Source organism: Hibiscus syriacus, unplaced genomic scaffold, assembly GCF_006381635.1.
Source record: "Hibiscus syriacus cultivar Baekdansim isolate YM2019G1 unplaced genomic scaffold, ASM638163v2 tig00110333_pilon, whole genome shotgun sequence".
Taxonomy (NCBI): Eukaryota; Viridiplantae; Streptophyta; class Magnoliopsida; order Malvales; family Malvaceae; genus Hibiscus; species Hibiscus syriacus.
Window position 1 is genome coordinate 322676 of NW_024062689.1, and position 20603 is coordinate 343278.

General features: G+C 30.8%; 2 protein-coding genes and 1 pseudogene across 2 annotated transcripts; all 3 read right to left on the reverse strand.

Moving 5' to 3' along the window:
* Nucleotides 1-3045: 3045 nt before the first annotated feature.
* On the reverse strand, nt 3046-5808 carry LOC120120214 (ribosome production factor 1-like). The gene is made up of 11 exons (XM_039139893.1): nt 5482-5808; nt 5321-5401; nt 5130-5225; nt 4934-5017; nt 4744-4813; nt 4532-4614; nt 4295-4374; nt 3992-4090; nt 3801-3908; nt 3494-3583; nt 3046-3352 (listed from the first exon to the last, which is right to left on the reverse strand). The coding sequence occupies exons 1-9, from the start codon at nt 5716-5718 to the stop codon at nt 3815-3817; spliced, it is 924 nt and encodes a 307-aa protein (XP_038995824.1). The 5' UTR covers nt 5719-5808; the 3' UTR covers nt 3046-3352; nt 3494-3583; nt 3801-3814.
* Nucleotides 5809-8562: 2754 nt separating this feature from the next.
* Nucleotides 8563-10293, reverse strand: LOC120120186 (annotated as a pseudogene).
* A 7461-nt stretch (nt 10294-17754) lies between these two features.
* LOC120120211 (transcription factor MYB61-like) lies at nt 17755-19626 on the reverse strand. Its single transcript, XM_039139890.1, has 3 exons — nt 19323-19626; nt 19115-19244; nt 17755-19026 (listed from the first exon to the last, which is right to left on the reverse strand). The coding sequence occupies exons 1-3, from the start codon at nt 19453-19455 to the stop codon at nt 18123-18125; spliced, it is 1167 nt and encodes a 388-aa protein (XP_038995821.1). The 5' UTR covers nt 19456-19626; the 3' UTR covers nt 17755-18122.
* Between the last annotated feature and the right edge of the window lie 977 nt (nt 19627-20603).

Here is a 20603-nt window from a genome sequence, read left to right on the forward strand (position 1 = left end):
TTGGGGGCTGAATTTATCCGTCACCATTGCAAATCTTAACTGTAATTCGAAGAACATTCCACTTTGGTTTTAGGTATTGTTCATGGTTTATTTATGGTCAATTATTTTCAAATTCGGGCTTGACCAGATACCGTCGTCTTGTTAAGTCTGATATTATCATCAAGTTCAAAGGAGGAAAAGGAACAGAACCCCCCAAACATCTCCTATTTTAAGAATGACATTAGACCCTGATTTTGTTTTTGTTTTTAATATTAAAATCAATTGCCTTTATTAATTATTATGTATTAGTAGGTAATTTTAATATTTTAATGACGGAATCAAATTGAATTTTGAAAAGAAGTGCTTCCTTTTTTAAAAGCTAGCGGCCGCATAGAGTTACGAAAATAACGAAGGGAGATTCTGTTTTCTTATAAAGAAGAAAAAGTGGCTGCACATGCATGCCTTAAATTTTAGCACATGATTAAAATAGTTCCACTAGGTTTATCAAATATATACATGTATTTCAACTATGATATAGAAAATAATAAATATACATATATTTTAAACTTCGTATAATTTAATTTGATATATATGTGAAAGTGTTACCGAATTGATTCGAAGTATCGCTAAAAAAATCAAAATATAATGGAAAATTGTGTATACAAAGATTTGAAGTATATGTGTTAGTTTACATAGAATTAAAAGAAAATTGTGTATAATGGTAAAAAAATATAATCTTTTAGTTTACTAGAAAAATCAAAATTTTCTATAAATAATTTGAAAAAAAAAATTATTTTCTAATTAATTTAGTGACAGACGATAATTTATTTTCATTTGATCTTTCAACTTATCAAAAGAAGGGGACTGATAAATATACATTTTTTTATTCTTCAAAGAAAACATGCTATGTCAGCGTATGTCTTTTTTTATTAATTAAAAATTAATTTTATTATTAAGATGCTCTTTTATTGTATATGTCGCATTTGATAAAAAAATATCATTTTAATAAATAATTAGTTAGTTAAACTAATTCTAGTGGAAACAAACTGATAAAATACACGTGTACTGAGAGAACTTTAATTTCATTTATGTTTGGTGTACTCTTCTTACCTTTATATTAATTGGCAAAAGAAGAAAAATAAAGATCCATTTCAATTAAGCAACGTCAAAGGGAAAGTAATCACGTGGGATTCAAAATATAATTAATCGGAAGCGTTGGAGACAAATCATAATCAGTGAATTTACAGAATTAATCAAAAATAGGTGAAGTAGACTTGGGCCCGTCTGATGTAATTCATGCTTTATGTATTAAAATTCATTTTAATTTATAAACATTAATATGTTCCTTTTTATATTTATTTGCTCAAAATAAATATTTAAAATATTATTTTATAATAATTTTATACCCACGTATTAAAAAGTATCGATGATATTTTTTTTGATAAAATATTTTATTTAAAAAATATTATTAATGAGTCTTCTTAAAATGATTTTTTATATTTTTATTATAGTTTAAGTTGATATATTACCCAATTTACTCCATTCGTAATTGTCAAGATTCGAACCTCATACCTTAATTAAAAGATCTAACACCTCATCCTACTAGATCAACCGGTTGTTAATAAATTTTAAATATACTTTTAAACAATCCTTTTAAAAATTCTTTCCTGCCACACTTTTAAAAGTTTCAAAATTACTCCAAAACTGGACTTAATGATATTATTAAATAAATGAAATCAGGGTCTAAGCATTTTGACCGTATAATTTAATTATTAATTAAGTTGAAATTAAGCCTCTAAAACAACTTAGATGTGATTTATATTACTCCAAGATTTCGTGTAGCCTACTTCAGCTTCCCACATTGGAGACAACCATGAATATTGCGTAATTAAAATTTCTCGTTTATGCCTTCAATTTTTTAAGGTTACATTTTAATTTATTTTTCACTAAAATAAAATTATATTAACTATTTCTCCATAATTCTGTTTACACTTTTTATTAAAAAAAACTATCATAGGTAAGTTGCACTTTCTCATTAGTTTTTAGCTTTTCTTTATTCTTTAATTTTTTTTAAAATTCAAAGGATTTTAAAAATACCCTTTTACGTATAAGTATTTGTAATACATTTTAAAATTATTATTTTTTAATATAATTTTCAAATAAATTTATTAATTTTCAAAAAAAATATTTTTTCAAGTGTAGCTTTTTTAATAAACTTTATTAACTTGTAAAATATTTTTTTCACATGAGTGAACACTTAAATTTATTATTTTCGAGTATGATTAAGAAATATAACCAATGATTAAATTTGTTTTGTTTTTTAGGCAACACAATCACTTTCAGTAGGTTATGCAAATCAATACAAAAGCAACATTTAGGAGGATAAGAATAGAGAACATTAGCTCATCACTCCTATACTTATCTACTTCCTCAGCGGACCTAAGAGAAGGTTGGATCAAGAGGTTTCAATTTGATTTTGCTCACTTTTTTCCACGATGGTCTTTTCCCAAAAAGACCTTAATACTTATAGTTGCATAGCTGAGTTGAATAATTCAAGATCTAAGAATCCCATTCAATCTCCCCCCTTCTCCAGGCTCATCCCTTTATCAACATTTATTCCTCTAATGTGTCTTTTTTTTTCTTTTTCTTTTTTGGCATTAGATTCAAATTCAAGTCATCCCTTTTCAACTCTTCATTTTCTTGTATCCTCTCCCCCCCCCCCAAAAAAAAAACTTAATACTTTCCATGACTAATTTTTTTGACAGATTCAATTTCAAGTCAATTTTAAAATTTCTTGAGTTTTAAAGGAAATCAGGCTGCTGATCGATTATGTAAGTTGGCCTTTTTAACAAGCCATTAGGCCTTTGTGCTACCAGGAACCTTTGCATGAGCTACAAGACATTTTGTATTCGAATGAACACTGTGATTGTTGCTCAAGATTCTTCTTTCATTATCAAAATTTAATATGCAATTCGTTAAAAACGACCTAGTCGTGATAAAAAAGAACATGAAAAGGTTAAAAAGAAAATTATCGAATTCAAATACACATTTGTATAATGCACCAGAGAAAAAAATGTAACTAACGAATTGATCATTTCAGTATCAGATTTTCAATGAAACGCAAACAAATATAAAAGAGCGAAAGATAAAAATGCATCTGGTACACGTTGGATAAAAACATCACAATAACGACAAATTGCCAAAACTGATTATACCTTATATAAAGCTCGAGACTGCAGGGGAGTGTTAGCAAAATATTTCAATATTGATTTGGTTTTCTCGCTGCCGCAGAGACACATGGAAAATTGTTGCATCCAAGGACCGGCACAAAGAATTACAAGAAAAATCTCCTTCGGCTAGTGTCCATTTCAGGCTGCCATTCAAAGATGGGAAACAATTAATGCCAGATAGAGATGGTTCGGTAGGAGGAAAAACATAGAAAATTGATGATCCCAAATGTATTCTCCACCTTTGGTATCATCGTATCATAGGAAATCAGGTGACATGTAATTACCTTGTGAACCCACTCAAATTCTCCACCTTTGGTATCAAATGTTCCATGCTGGAGGCTTACCAACTTTAGTGTAAACCGGGGACCACACTCCTGCAATTTTCGACGAAATTATCTCCAGCCAAGTAAACAGTTTATATAAGTGCAATTGACTGCCATATCATGGACAAGCCAAAAGCATCTACGCGTGGCAGTGAGCCAAATATATTTGTAGAAGAGAAATTCACTCAAATGATTGATGATAACCCTATAAAAAAGGTAAAAGTATATCCATAAACAATCAATAACAGAAATATAGATGCAAACAGACCTGAAGATGAGCGATTACTTTTCTTTACTGATGGTCTCACCCTTGGTATCTTTTGACTTTTTACCTTTCAAGTCGCTCTGTTTGGTCTCCTTGGTTTCAAATATATACCTGATTGCATGAATAGACATTGTGTCAGAAAATTATACAATCATCATTCACAGAACATGCAATTCAGAGGCTAGAAGGCCAACCTATGATGTCGGAAGAATATGAAATCTCGTTGATTGTGAAAGGTTACAACTCGCCGACCACGAAAATTAGGAGATTGTGGAAAAAGTGACTGAATTAGCCTAAACGTACATATCAACAACAAAACAGAAATTCTTAGACAGAAAATCCCAAAGAAGGAGAACATTGGATCGAAAAGGAAAAGCACATATTTCTCACAAGAAAATATTTTAGTTTCTGGTTAAACAATAAAGGGAATTCACAATTTCAAGCGGAGTTTAAACATTTGGAATAGTGATAGACTATAAAAGAGACCGATATGCAACCTGCCAACGCGATGGCCCAGGCGTGTTGTGAAGTTATTTAACACTAGCTCAGGCTCATGACTGGTAGGATTCCCATGATTCTACACGAGCAAAATTGGGGCAATTAAAATGATTATTGCAGTAAAAAATCCTCCATTCTAAGAAATCCAACATTTTCTACATGAAAAATCCAGGACTATTCCATAAAACAGAAAATCAAGGACATCTTCCACAAAGTAGAAAGCATAAATGTGTTACCTTAATATCCTTCCTCAAAACCAAACTGGAAAGCTTGAAATGCACAGTAGGCCCATAAGGCAACCCAATAACTAGAAGAGCATCTACAGATAACCAAACCAACTAGTCAGCTATACTTCTTGTGAAGAATACAAAGCTAGACCCACCATATCAAAAGAAAGTCCAATGGTACAATCCAAATAATAAAATGTGCAAAAATTCAAATCGCAAACCTGGTTCTCTTCGGTTGGTGTGAACTACTATAATAGATGTGAATTCCTTGTTATTCGCATATTCCACAATCTACAATTGCATGAATACATAACTTTCAAAAAATGACCTAAAATACATGCTCCTTACTAACCTGATTTTCTAATGTTGACATATAACAGAATAATTCAAGAAAGGTATCATGAGAATTACCTTTTTCATGTCGTAAGTTCCTCTTTTAAAGTAATGAGCATTTGGGATCACCGAAAGCAATTCGTTTATAAAAGCAGGCCCCCTCTGATAACATATTATCCATAATATTCATCAAGAAAAAAAAATCATCTAAAATAAGTTTAATATTGATGTATAGTTTAATCAATGAGAAATAAGTAACAATATAAGAGCATACAGTTGAATTGAAACGGCAAGTTGTGATTAATATATTTGGCGTACGATCTTGCTTCAGAATCGCGCTAAACTCATCAGCGTCATTACCAGCAAACAACTGGAGAGATAGAAAATTATTATTTATTGCCAAATTTCAACATTTTATATATTATAAAACAGGAGTTTTGTGAGAAAATAAAACCAATGATTTACCTCTTCATCATCAGGCATGCAAACAGTCTCGTCAGCCTCTCTCGTATTTTCAATAGTGCGAGGAATTTGCTTCTGTGGAGGCTGTAATAAAAACAACAATTTCAGCAACAGTTTGTTCCATTAAAACCTATATGAAAAAAAAGGAAAATAGGAGAGGAAACCTCTTCTCCAAGCTCAATAGCGCGTTTTGCGGCCGCGTCACGAGCTTTAAGCTTTTTACGTTTCTCGAGCTTCTTTTGGTGCTTGAGTTTGGCGTGTACAGCTGATCTCTTTTCCTTGTTTTTAATGGAGGAAGGAAGTATCTCACGCTTCTCCTTCTTCATCTTTTTATTACTGTTTTGAATGTCTTCGTCTCCTTCAATCCCTTTGTTCTCAGTATTATTTCTTTTTCCGCCCATTCTTACGGCTTCGTTGTCCCAAACAACACTGACTCGCACAGAAAGAGAAGTGAAGGAAGAAAGGCGGCAAGAGCATCTAGGGTTTTTGGTCTTCAATCTTCTGTTTTTTCTCTCTCTCTCTTCAACTTCTGTATATGAATACAGTTGATAAGGCCCAATAATATTCATGGGTAAGTCCAGTTTACATTGAATTCGAAAAATGTTTTTTTAGGTTAAAAGTATTTTTTAGTTTTTAATAAAAACTATTTTCTCAATCAATAAAAAATAAATTTAAGATAAAATTTATAATTGTAGTGTCTATTTTTCATTTGTTAAGTTATACTATATTTATTTTATAATTATAAATTTATAATTTTCTATTAAAAATTATATATTTAAGAAATTATTTTTAAAATTAATTTTTTATTTTATTAGATCGATTCATTTTATCGTTATGTGAATATAATATTATATTATTGATATTTTTCCCACGTGTCATCTAATAAAAATATTTATTGTTTTGATAATAAAAAATAATTATTTTTAAATTAACAGCCATTTTTATCATATAAGAAAAACGTATTTTATAAAAAATGCTAACGAAGCTGTCATACGGTGCAAAATCCATTTTTATAAAATACTTTTGAAAGATACATTTTATAAGATAATTTGTTGCTAGAGAAGAGTTTCATAGAAAATCTATTAATTAATCGAATATAATATTGTATTTTATTTGGGAATATAATACATTTTTATTTAATAAAAAAAAGTTTCATGAAACCATACCCACAAAAAGATTCTTAAAAATTGTTATCTTTCTCTTATTTTAAAACTAAAGTTAAGCATGGAAATTGTCACTTATTTTTTTTATATCTATACATTTTTGCTCATGACCCATATTAATTATATATTTTTAAAAAAAATTTAAAGTAGTTTAAGAATAATTTTTCAATTTATCATTTTTTTTAATATATTATCTTCCTCTATTCCAATAGTCAACCATTACGACCGCCCAAATAGTTGCAAATGAAAGTTTAGAGATTAGAATACAAATTAAACATTTTATTAACGTGTAACATCGTTAAACGTGTTGTAGACACTAAATTTTTAGCTGCAGCAGCCCCTCCACATTGCAAATTCCAGCAGCTTCCAACTGCAGCAGCCCCTCCACGTTTCAGCTCTACTACAACACCCTTTCCAGCAGCTTCTAGAAGCCAGTTGCCCTTCCACGTTGAAGCTATAGGGTGAGTCACCACCATAGTTTGGTGACTCACCGGAAAATCGCCCTATTAACTGGTCCATAATGAGCCTTGGTGGTGGCTATAAAGCCACCAAATCTGCAAAATCAAAAAAAAACTAGCAAAAAACAGAAAAAGAAAGAAGAACCAGCAAAAAAACAGAAAAGGGGAGAAAGGAAGCAAGAAGAGGAGAACGACATAACCATAGAGAGAAACGACGAACACAACAAAGAGAAAAGATTACCAACGACCACAGTCAACTACGAATCAAAAGAAAAGAGAAAGAAAACTTACCTTGCTCGTCAGTTTCACCGTGAAAACCGAAGGTAATGCCTACGGTTTTGTTTAGATTTAGGGAAATCTAGAGGATTTTTAGCAAAACTTACTTTAGATCTAGATAAAGGAAAATATAAGCTGTCATTTGGGGGTGTTTCTGTAAAATCCGGCCACCGGAGACGGTGGCCGGCGGAGGAGCTAACGGCGGCGTGTGGCTATCGGCTGGCGACCGGATTCCCTTCGGTGAGGGAACCTAGAGAGAAGCCAGAGAAAAATGCTTCTCTCTGTTTTAGAGAGACACCGAGGAAGAGAGAAATGAGGATTTGGCCCAAAGGGCCGGTTATAATAGGGTATTTATACCCTCACCAAAACGATGACGTTTTGGTGAGGGTGTTTCTGTAATTTCCCATATGGAATAACCATACCCGCAGCCATCCGAGTTTTGTAACATTCCATTTTGGTCATTGAAATCAACTTCTGTTTTTTTAATTTAGTCTCGTAATTTCATTTAATTTATAATTTAGTCCTGCACCCTATTTATAAATATTTAAGGTTAAATACTTTATTTAGTCCCTGGTAATTTCAATTACTTCTATTTTGATCCCAATAATTAATTAGGTTAAATTATAGTATTAGTAATTATATTTTTTATAATAAATCTAATTAGGTTCATTAATTTTGATATTTTACATTTTAATCTTGTTGTTTAAATTTTATTTAATTACCATTTATTTGCATTTTCATTTTATTACTATTTTCCTTTATTTTTCAATATATTTAAATTATTACTTTCATTATCATTTTATTATTATTATAAGCATATATATAATAAAAATTATTTAATTTGTTTTCTATTAAAATCCTATTTATGAACTATATATATTTTATAATTTTTTAAGAAAATGTTTTATTTATTTATTTGTTTTTTAATGTCGAAGAAAAGAACTGTCTTAAGGCACCTAGAAGCCCTTTTCTGATATTTCTAAATAAATAAATACCTTATTCATATATATAAATTAATAGATTTTATTACAATTATAGTAATAAATTTGAAATAACATGATTATGAATTAAATATATTTTGAATTTTTAAATTTCCAATAAAGAGAGACAATTTATAATTAAAAACTACCAATTTTGGGCGTTGTAGGGGTGCTAATCCTTCCCTAAACGTAACCGACCATGAATCCCTTTTTATTAATAAAAAGAATGAATTTTTGGTTATAAACGCAGATCAGTTCATCTTTTAACTGATGTTTTCTTAAAAACTCTTTTAAAAGATAATTTTTAGGTATTCGACCTACCTGACCCAAAAGGCCGATGGCGACTCCCAAATTATTTATTATTCACATTATCTTTCCCGCCAAGTTATAAATATTTCGTGCCCGGACGAAAACCGGTTAAGACACGTGTAACATATGGTTGCGATGTTTCGAGCACTATCGTCAAAGAGAATCTGGAAAAAGAAAGGAAAATAGGAATAAGTGTTAAGAGGAAGAAAGGAAACGTGTTAAAGGATTGAGTGTCTACTGTTTTCTTGGGGTCGACATTGGCGAGCTGAATAGCAGCTTCGAATGCTTCCATCGAGGCTTTGCAGACAATTGGTGACTTATCAGGTGGTTGAAGAGGAGGGTTAAGTGTTTCAAAGCATATGATGCCTTCAAAACATTCTTCCAAGCACAGCCTTTAAAGAACTTGTTGCGCATGTGCCTTATCACCATTCGTGAAGATCTAAAAACATCAACAAACATCTTAGAAGTTAGAACAGACAACATATGTGTCTTTTTGTCATTTGTTCACTTACTATTTTCCTCTGTGGCATCGAAAGTAGTAGGTTTCTTAACACCGGATCTGGCCTCAGTATTTCGCACGGCAATCTTCCATGAGCATAGGTCGTTGTTATCGATTTCATAAAACAGAGCCTGAAATTCATGAAAAAAGAAGCTAAAAAAACATAAAAGAAACTGACAGAAGGGAATTTAGGACAGAATAAACTTGTAACCTTTAAACCAGCCATAGTTGTACCATATTCCCTGTACAATTCCAAGCACATTCTTGGTAATTCTTTTTTTTTGGATAATTAAAATTTTATTACCCAAAAACAGCCTGTACAGCAACAAGATACAAAAGAATCGAGCTAAGTAGCAATGATCAACAACAAAAAAACAAAGATCACCCTATATTCCACTTCCTCGAAAGAGTAATATTAACATTATCATTGCTATTGAATTTCCTATTGCTTAAGTGTAGTCCAATTATATCCCTGATGTCATGGAATAATTCTTGAGCATTCTTGGATCTACCTTGGAACATTCGCTTGTTTCTTTCTTCCCACAGTAAGTAGATAGTGGCATTAAAAGATAGCTTCAATATTAGAGTGAGCATTGATTTGCCTTTCCAAGTAGTGGAAGCCCTTGCACAAAAAGTGTCCCATGGACAAGGGTAGAAGTGAAGTCCCGAGAGGGAAAAAACATTTTTCCAGATTGATGTAGCCATAGGACAAAGCAGAAAAATATGATCCCTTGTTTCCAAAGGATCATCACAGAAAATACATTTGCAGTCAGTGATTAGTCCCATACGGTTGAGTCTTTCTCTTGTAGGAAGCCTATCAAGCAAAGTCATCCAAGAGATTAAACTATGCCTAGGAATGTGCATAGGAAACCAGACAATTTTCTGCCAGGGAACAATAGCTTTCTTTAATCTAATAGAATCCCAAACTGCTGTAATTGTCGTAATTTCAGCGTCCAGTACAGGACGAGCTTCCTGTCTTAATTGCTTATATCAGAACAAAAAAGAAAGAAAAACAACCATGTTGTTTGTGTTTCATGGACTTACCTTCTATGTTCTGGCGCAAGCCAAGTTGAAACCTATCCTCAAGAGGTAAAGAGTATCATCCAAGTCTGTAAATCATAAACAAAACCCAAAGTCATAAATGGTTCTAAAAACCCGAAACTAGAGAACGATCGAGGGAAAACCTGCTACATGACACGATCTTGTTCCTAATGATTAAGAGATTAATGGTACCGAAGAGCAAGCTTTCGTATTTAGCTCCGGTGGCTTTCACAACAGTCTCCATCTTCATGAATGCACATAAAAAAAAAGCAATAGCTAAGGACTTAGAGGTTAAGCATAGATAGACAAGTTAGCCCTGTGTCCTCGTATTGAGAACGATAGCATATTCAGCAAATTCCATTTAGATTTTGACGAAAGCAAGACAATTCCATTAACCGAGGGAGATGAGTCTAAAAAAACTTATTAGAAGCAAATCACAGTGCAATTTTAAAATAACATACGGGGAAAATAAAAAATTATTAGATAAACTCGACTCACTACGTCATCTTTGGTTCTAACCAATAAAATCCATCAATCTCATTTTCTTCAAGGTGTTTCGTACATGTAAATAAGGAGTATCTAGTTTTTTGAAAGTTACATTAAAATGAATGAATTTTATTGGTTGGATCACGGATGATGTGGTGAGTCGGGTTCATCTAATAATATTTCCACTTAAAGAGAAATGGAAAAACATTTCTAATGCACGATATAGGCGGGGCAATTGTCATCTAAAAATTTTAAATTTTTATATATTTTAAATATTTTTTATATTTTCAATTGAAAATTTTGTTATCACCTCTTAAAATTTTATAAATTTATATTCTCTTAAAATAAGTATAATTTCACTCTTAATATAACAACTGTCATAAAATCTTGTATCCATTTCAGGATAAATCTTGTATCGATTGCTGGATATATATATATTGAATGATGTATTGATGCTGAAATCGGCTGATGTGGTGAGCATTTTTTTATCTATGTTTTAGTACATGATTATGAATTGGTTACTCACCAAATACGTAAAAAGTATGTTACATGTCATTTTCTGTGATTCTTGCTGACTCGGTGATCTAATTAGAAATCTAACTTTTACTGATTAGGCATCCCAAAAAAATAAAATCCCGTAGGTAGGTTCCAATGCATGTTGGCCACTTCAAGATGTCAATTAACAAAATACAATTGATTGATTAATGATTTGCATTGCATTTTGTTAAATCAAAGAATAAGGAATGTGTTATACTACGAGAAATCTATCACACAATAGGAGATATTAAAATTTTACTGGTTCTATACGAAAAAAAAACACTAATTTAATGGAGAATTTTCATTAATGTCAAAAATAGAATAATATAAAAAAATTATAGAATTCGACTTGCTTAATAAAAATTTATTTGTTTTATTTTGATTTAAATTGTAATTAATAATTAAATTGGATTTTATTATAATTTTAATGGTTGAAGATTATTTGGTAATTATGTTTATTTAATAAAGTAAATATTTTATTTTAGACAATAATTCTTATAAAAAAAAATTATTGGTGACCGAGTGTTTGACTCTATAAGTAGAGATTATGTATTAGCGTAGTGACGGATCCAAAAATATTTTTTAGGGTGGACACGCTTATGTTAAAATATAAAATTTTTAAATGGAATTAGTATAAATAAAATTTCAGGGTGACCACCGTATGTAAAAATAAGCAACTAATCAAAGAAATCTCATATTTCAAGATGGACACGAAAAAATTTAGGGTGGGCACACACATGCCCACCCTGACCAAGCTGTGGCTTTAGTGTAATAAGAGAGAATTACTTTTGGAGAGATATAAATATTTTTGGGATATCTGCAACTTTTGGGACTTATATTGCATTAATAATTTTGTAGGATATTGGAAGAGTATTTTGGGATATATTAGGTTTTGGTAACTATATTGAGTTTTAGTATACATGCGATATCATGTATTTGTACTCTTCGTGTTCTATACGTTTATAGTAAATTGTTATTCATCTCACTCGTTGAGGTAGACAAGGCCGAATCGCATTAAATCTCGTCTCCTTTGCATGTCTTATTTTATGTTGATATGACTTTGATTATTTTTTCGCTCTCAAATTCTTAATAAGTGATATCAAAGCTATGGTTTGGGTTGTAAAGTTTTTAAGGAATTTGTTATTGCGGATTTTGTTAGTGATTTTGGAGACATGCAAGTTGAATTTGCTGCAATGAGTTTTTAGTTGTAGAGAAGTATTTCTCAATTGATCTAGTGATACTTTAATGGATATTAATTAAAGTTGTTGAAAACTTAAAAACCATTTTTTTATGAAATTTAGGTAAAGGAGGAAATTTGTTATATTTTGACCTAAATTATTATTGATAATTAAGTTAGATTTTATTTTAATTATAATGGTTAAAGATTACTTAATAATTAGGTTTATTTAATAAAGTCAATATTTATTTTAGGCAAGAATTCTTATGGAAAATGAATTCTTGGTGACCAAGTATTTGACTCTATAAATAGATATTATGTCTAAGCCTTTAAGATAATGAGAGAGATAATTATTTTGGAGATATGTAATCATTTTTTGAATCTATGCAACTTGTGGGGCTTATGTTGCAAGGATAGTTTTGTAGAGATGTTGGAAGAGTATTTTGGGATATACCGGGTTTTGATATCTATATCGGGTTTTGAGATACATGTGATATCATGTATTTGTACTCTTCGTGTTCTCTACGTTCATTGTTGGTTGTTGTCTGTCTCGCATGTGGACATGAGAGGAGCTAGAAATTTCATAATACGGTGTCATAATTTGAAATTATGATATCCAAATAAGTCGAATAAATTAAAGCATGGAATTAAAATTTGTTAAATTAATGTAAAATATAGCTAAACTAACATAAGATTATTACAAAGCTATTAAAACAATAATCAAAAGAAAATATACATACATACTAGGGGTGTTCATTTTTCAATTTTAATCGACTTTATCGACCGAACTGAATTAATTCAATTAAAACGACTGACAATTAAATTAGTTTGATCATGGAACAATTATTTTTTCAATATTTAACGATTAATTCAATTCAAAATCAGTTAATTAATCGAATTAGCCAAAAATATTAAATATTAAATATATATATATATACATATATTAAATTCATATTTTAAGCTTAAATCTATTAAGAAATATGTTTTAATCACTCTCGATCCATTAAATTAACAAGATCTATTTAAATTTTGACCCAAATAAAAAAAATATCTATATTAAATTTAAAATAATCTAATTAAAAATATATTAAAATATTTTATTAATTCGATCATCGATCGAATTAATCAAACTTTATTCAATTCGATTAAGTTAACAATTAAAGAAAAAAATTTGATTTAATCAATGACTAATGAACATCCCTAATACATAAGGTGTCAAAACTTTTTTAAAAGGGATGTCATTTTCTTAATTATATATATATATATATATAATTTATATATAAAGAAACAAGAAAATTGGAAAATTTTGGGTTGTCAATTGACACCCCTCGATAGCCACTGGCGTAGGTCGAACCACGTTAAATATTGTCTCCTTTGCATGTGTTATTTTATGTAGAGATCGCTTTAGTTATTTTTCCGGTGTCAAATTCTTAAAACTACTCATTCTACGTTTGTTATTTTTTATGGGTAAATTATGCATTCAGTACTTAAACTATCAATTTTGATCCATTTTAGTACTTAAATTTTAAATTTTTTAAAATCATACCTAACGTTTAGTTTTTGTTTAATTTTAATACCCCACCAGTAAAAACTTAGCGGAACTGTTACAACTTGGCATTTTTTATGGGTAAATTACATCATTCATCGACAACTATCTTCTCATTCCTATATTGGTCAATAAAGTTTAATTTTTTAATTTAATTGCTTAACTTAATCACTCTAACTTTCAAATTTAATTTTTAATTTTAATTCTATATTAATAAAATAATAAAAAATATCATGTCACAAAATATTATTACTAATATAAATTAAAGTGATTAAAATGTAAGCAATTTGAAAGTTTAGTAGTTAAATTGAAAATTTTTAAACTTTAATGACCAAAATAGGAGTGAGAAGATAACTAAGGGATGAATCATAAAAATGTCACGTGAAAAAGTTCCGTTAATTTTTTAACGGTGAGGGTAATAAAATGAAACAAAAACTAAACGTTGGGTATGATTTTAAAAAAAATTAAAAGTTGAGGTATTTAAACAAATCAAAACTGATAATTTAAGTATCAAATACGTAGTTAACTATTTTTTTAATAAGCAACTGCTAATAAAAATATGATTCAAATAGAATTTGGGGTACAAATATTATAATAAAACTTTAATAATTTTCGTCTTGACACAAATTCTAAAAAAATAAAGAGTTAAAAAAAACCCTTAAATTTAAAGAAAAGTCTAAACCAAACAAAAAAAAAGTAATTTTTCATCCCGACGAACAAGTATTTACCTCTTCTATAAAAAAATTTAGTTGTATTAATTAATAATAATTTTTAACTAAATACAGTTCTTATCCAAGTTTAGATGCATAAGGTAACTTAATCTTCCTATTGTCACCATAAGTGTCAGCTTTACTCATAATTATATCAACACGAACAATATCATAAATAACACAATTCTATCATCAATAATAATTATATTTTTCTAATTATTTATCTTTGTAGTAAATTGAACTCTCTTTTTCTCAAATTCGTTATATTCACGAGTTTGAATTCCTTTATGCTTCTTAGAACTATTATGCCCATGATAACTTTTTTTAACATAAAATTATATTTTTTATTTAGTTAAAATATCTTTACTTGTGATGTTATCGTCTGACATAGAGGAAGAAAAATTAACACTATTGTCTAAATTATTGAACTTATAAAACATAAAAGTTAACAACCTTTCTTATACAATAAGAGAGACATTACAAAGTACCATCACTAATACATCAATATCTTTACAGGGGACTCAACCTGTATTGATAGCCAGGATAAATTATATTAATTCTTAAAAAAAGATTTGAAATAATTTTATAAAATATTAATTTCATTTAAATTATCAAATACTATAATTTCTCTTTTGTATTATAACAAACATTATTGTATAACTTATAATTAGTTTAAATCATTACGCAGTCAATGAGACTATATTTATTTTTCATTTAATCACGTTAAATAGTAAGATAATAAATGAATCGATATTTTTTTACTAGTTAACGGTAGATAAGAGATCCATAACGTTTGGGCTTTAAGCCCATTGTGATTTAACCTTGTTTTCTTCGGACCAAGCCTTCAATAAAATGGGCAAACATCATACTATAATCACTACGCATTTTGATAGAAGTAAAAGCAACCCACTTATTAAACCCGACAACAAGAACACTACATAGGCAGCCACTCGACTATGGGTAAGTTTTTCTTTTGTTCATATAGTTTTTAAAATATATAAAATAATAAATTGACTTATCGAATTTATTCTTTTGACTATCTACATTAAGTTTATAATGAAAATTTACATGACTTTTTTTTAAAAAAAAATCAAAATAATATATTTAATCTTTTAAATGTAAACATTATACTAATTTGATTTTGATTTTAAATCAAACATTGTCATTATTATCCTTACACTCCGGTAAACCTAAGATCCAAATTTTCGCTCATCCTTATTATTTTCACTCGTTTAACCTCTGTTTTGAAAACCGGACCGGTCCGATCGGTTCAACCGGGAACCGTTGCTTAGTCCGGTTTAATCTAAACCGGTTGAATCGCTACTAGTAAACCGGTCAGAACCGTTGAACCGTTTGAACCGGACCGGCTGAAAACCGAAAAAAAAACGGAAAAACTGGAAAAAAACCGGAAAACCGGAAAAACTCGAAATATAATATTAAAATTTGAACTCAAAAAGACTTGAAATAAAAAAAATTAGAAGCTCAATTGAAGCCTAAAATTCGAGTTTGATTGAAGTGAAAGAATAGTTCACTCAATGCTCACCAAAAGGCTCCATGATTTTGAATGTCAAATTACCTCTATTATTTATAAAAGTTAGTTGTGATGCTCTTCTATGTTTCTTAGCGATGTGTGATTATTTTGTTATCATATTTTTATTCTTTAGACTTTTGGGATGCTCTTCTATGTTTCTTAGCCATGTGGGATTGTTTTTAAAAAAAAATTAAACCAAACAATATCATTTTGTTATGATTTTTTAGCCCCAAATTTATTTTTTAATTATAGTTGTATAATTATATTTATTATTTAAAATGTTTTACCTTAAATATTATGTTGTAGTTAATTTGAATCATTTTGTTTCACTTGATTTTATGGTTTTTAATTTATATATGTTATGACTTGCTTTGAATATAACTTGTGATATAAAAAATTATTTTTTATTAAATATTTTTGGTATTTTTATTTAATTTTTTAAATAATTATAACGTCATCCGGTTCTTTCGACCGGTCGGACCAGTTCGACCGGTTAAACAAGTGAACCAGTAGCATGACCGGTTCACTAACCGGTCCAATTCTGAAATCCATGCGTTTAACTCAAGATTCACCTTGACAAATTTGGATTTAGTAACTTCAAGACACGATAAATCAACAATTCTTTTATCTAAAATTCACTTTAGTTTTCATAATCTTTTATTTATTTTATCTATTAAAATCAAAAATAGAATACGTTCATAATTAAGTGATGATAAATATATTAATTTACCCTTATTTTTTAAAATTGATGAGAATTTAATTCATTTTTTTCAAGGTGACTAGGATTTGATTTATGGTATTTGATTTTGCTCCAAGTTATAACTAACAGGCAAATAATAACATGCATGTTGAAAACCTTTGCAGGCATCATCACTGAATTTTGGTGAATAATTTGTCAAACGTCGTGATTACACTTGTTGAACTCGAAACGAGTTTAGACATTTCAAATTAGTTGCTTTAAAAACAGGGTTGAAAAAAATTTCCCGAGAAAAATATACCATTGGCGGCTGGTGATGAAGCAAAAGATGCCCTCCATGACTCATCCAACCCACAATTAATGCAGTGGGTCCAAAGACAACACAGCTTCGCTTTCAGTCAATATGCCACAAATTTGTAGGCATATTCCCACTTTCTTCGATCTCTCCTTGTCCCAACCACGTTGAATTTGCAACCATTTGGGCTTATATTACATATGAGAAAGAAAAACACTGCAATCTTGGGTCCTTTTGTGCTGCTTTCAGCGTAGTGTTTTCAAAACTTCTAGTTTCTAGCTTTTGAATAAGGTGTTTCTTAAGATAACGTGTGTTAGAAATGACTTTACAAGACAAGCACCAGTTACATGGCCCTTGCTAGATTCACTGTCACTTTCCCATGTATCCAGACCACCCCATCAACTTTCTAAAATTTTAAAAATTCGCTCCTAATATAAAATTTTGCGTTCATCTCAGCTTGTACAGACTCTAAGGTTAATGGACTCTCTTTGCTTACTTGAGCATGATGCGGCTCTGGCATAATTCTTTTTTTTCTCGGAAAGAGATTATGATTTCTGTGTCCTCTAAATAGTGAAAGAGAAACAATATTCAGTGTTGGAACTGGATAAAAAAAAAGTATTAATTAAACAGGTTTCATGAATGGATTGCTGGTAATATCTGTTTTCAATTCTGAAAACTGGTTTAGATACCGACGATGGGGATGAATGGATGATACGAAGAGCAAATGATTCCTTTTTTCTAATCAACAATTGGGTTACAGATAGAGAATTGCAACATCCCAATGCACAAATATGACCATATGCAACAAGGCAAAGAAGAGTAAAAAGACACTAAAACAAGCCTTACTCAGCAATTCTACCCCACACTCGTAAAAAAAGGCTAAAATAGAATATTGTTTCTCACAAATAGTCCAAAAGCAAAGGTGATAATTTTCTTTGTATCAGATTCAGAATCTATATACACCAGAGTGAGTTAAAAGAGAGAGAGAGAGAGAGAGAGAGAGAAACTGTGGTACACATCTGATATTGAGAATGCCATTTTTTTAAACTTTTTTGGCAAGTCAAAGAGAAGGGGTCCTTTCATATATTGCAGAGGAGAAGCTAAATATTTCCATAAGCTGCTGTAAGTCTTTGGATGTCCTTGGCACACAAATCCGAGTTCTGCAAAGCTTCTTTCTGTTGTTGCTGTTGCTTCTGTTGGTTAAAAGACCACATGGTGTTCGATGAACTATTGGTGAAGAAATCGGTTTCCGATTTGATCTCGATATTGCATAAGGATTGTGTGGTTTGGTTCTGCAAAGCAGCAGCCATTAACAATGGATTGTTGAGATACTCTGGCCACCTGATTTCATCTCCTTGGTGTTCCATCAAATGGATTGGATTTGGAGCCTCTTTCTCCCATGAGTAATTGTTGCTCTGGAAGAAGGAACTGCTGCTTTGTAGCTCGGTGCTGCTACTTCTATGAGGAGTAAACGAGGCCATTGAATGACTATCGGAGGAGACGGTGAGAGAAGGCTTGAAAGCCATGGGAGATGAGAGAAAGGAAGTCATCAGTGGCGGGAGAAGAGTCGACATGGAACTAGCTGAAAATTCGGAATCGATATCGAAACCTTTGTTACTAGTTTGAGTGAACCAGAGAGAAGGGTTCGAGAGTCGAGCATTGGAGGTATAGTTCAATTGCTGAAAGGGGAACTGGCTATCCATGAACAAGTCCTTGCTGCTGTTGATTGTGTTGGAGCAAGGAGAGGCGCCTTCCATCGAAACCGGTCCCGGTTTCGGATCGTCGGTGTTGAGTTTCAATTCGGTAGATGAACCAGAAGCCATATCCAGGCTATTTGTAGATTGTTGAATCTTTTTGTCTTCACCGTCTTCAACCTCAGAGAGGGGTTTGTGAGTTACAGGATCAATGCCTCTCTGCCTAAGCTTCTTTTTCAAACAAGAGTTCCATAGATTCTTGATTTCATTGTCGGTCCTTCCAGGCAATTGTGCAGCTATTTGGGACCACCTGAAAGATCAAAAAAATTTCTTACAGATTCCTGCATAAAATCCAGAATCATGAGAGATAATAACAATACTAATGCTAATAATAATACCTATTCCCCAGAACTGCATGTAGTTCAATTATAAGATTCTCTTCTTCTTGAGAGAATGTGCCTCTCTTTAAATCAGGTCTCAAGTAATTAATCCACCTTAATCTGCAACTCTTTCCACACCTCTGCAGACCTGCAAAATTTCTCATATTTTTCAGAAACAATTAATGGGAAAAGAGAAAGGATTGCATAAAAAAAGGTTACCACTTACCAGCTTGTTTAGGGACAGAGCTCCAGCAGCCATGGCCATACTTAGTGATATGCCTCAAGAGCTTCTCATCTTCTTCAGGTGACCAAAGACCTTTCCTAAGCTTCTGCTTGTAACAGCAAGAGTGCCTCCCCATTTCAAGACAAGACCAAATGACAATGAGGAAGAAAACTCCTTTCCTAAAACAGAAAATTTTGCTGAATCCTAGGTGAAAAAAACACAATTTGTCAGCAAATTAACAGTGTCTTTGCAAAGACAAGAGATATAAAAGAAAGAAAGGGTTTTTGAAATAGGGCGGCTGGAAAATGAAGTGCTGAGAAAGGGAGTTGAATTAATATAGGAGGAGGGTGTCCACAAAGAAAAGTCGCATTCATTAAGGTGTTATAACTTTTAGATGTATATGTATATACATATACTATAATTTTTTCTTCTTTACTTGTATATATTCCTCTGCTTTTTCTCATTTCTTTTCCCTCTTCTTTAATGTCTTCTGCAGGGATGGTGGGGCATTTCTCTTCTCTGATTCCAAATGGTAAATTTTCAGGTGATGACACCCCCACAGTAAAAATTGTCAAAAGAAACAGAAGGAATCATGGGAAATAACAGAGTTTTTCTTATATGATATTATTAATGACAATAATTTATCTCATCAACCTTTGGTGATTCATTCTTTTTGATTTAGATGAAGAATTATAATCAATGACAGAACGATCGTTGGATAATATTTTTTTTGTGAAAGAGAGTTAGTCAGAGAGAACTAAGGAAACATGGATTTTTTGAAAGGTATGACCCCTTTTCAATCTTAGTTGAGATATTTATAGAACCATTATGATTATTTGTAGATTAATGAATTAGACAGATCTAGTAATCACCTTGGATAAATTATATGTACGTGTGTACATGTCAGAGGTCTTATATATGTAATGTAGTTGACTAGAAAATTTGTGTATGAAAAAAATGTAGATTTATTAGAGATTGTGAGACGGAATGTCGATAATTTTAATAAATCTGATCTAAAAAGTTGGAAGATTTCGAAATTAATATCGGGAACATAACGAATATATATATATATATATAAAAGGAAAGAGGATGCAATCCATGCATTCATCTATAATCTCTATTGGGGAATTCTTGAGAATCATGATCACTTTGAAAAGTTTAATATATTTCTTTGTTTCTGTTGTGGAAATTAAGAATGTGTTGCCTGTTTCTGTTGAATTTCAGTAGAGTGTCATAAATTACCAAACCGGCTAACTCCACGAATATTTTTCCACTTTGAGATTC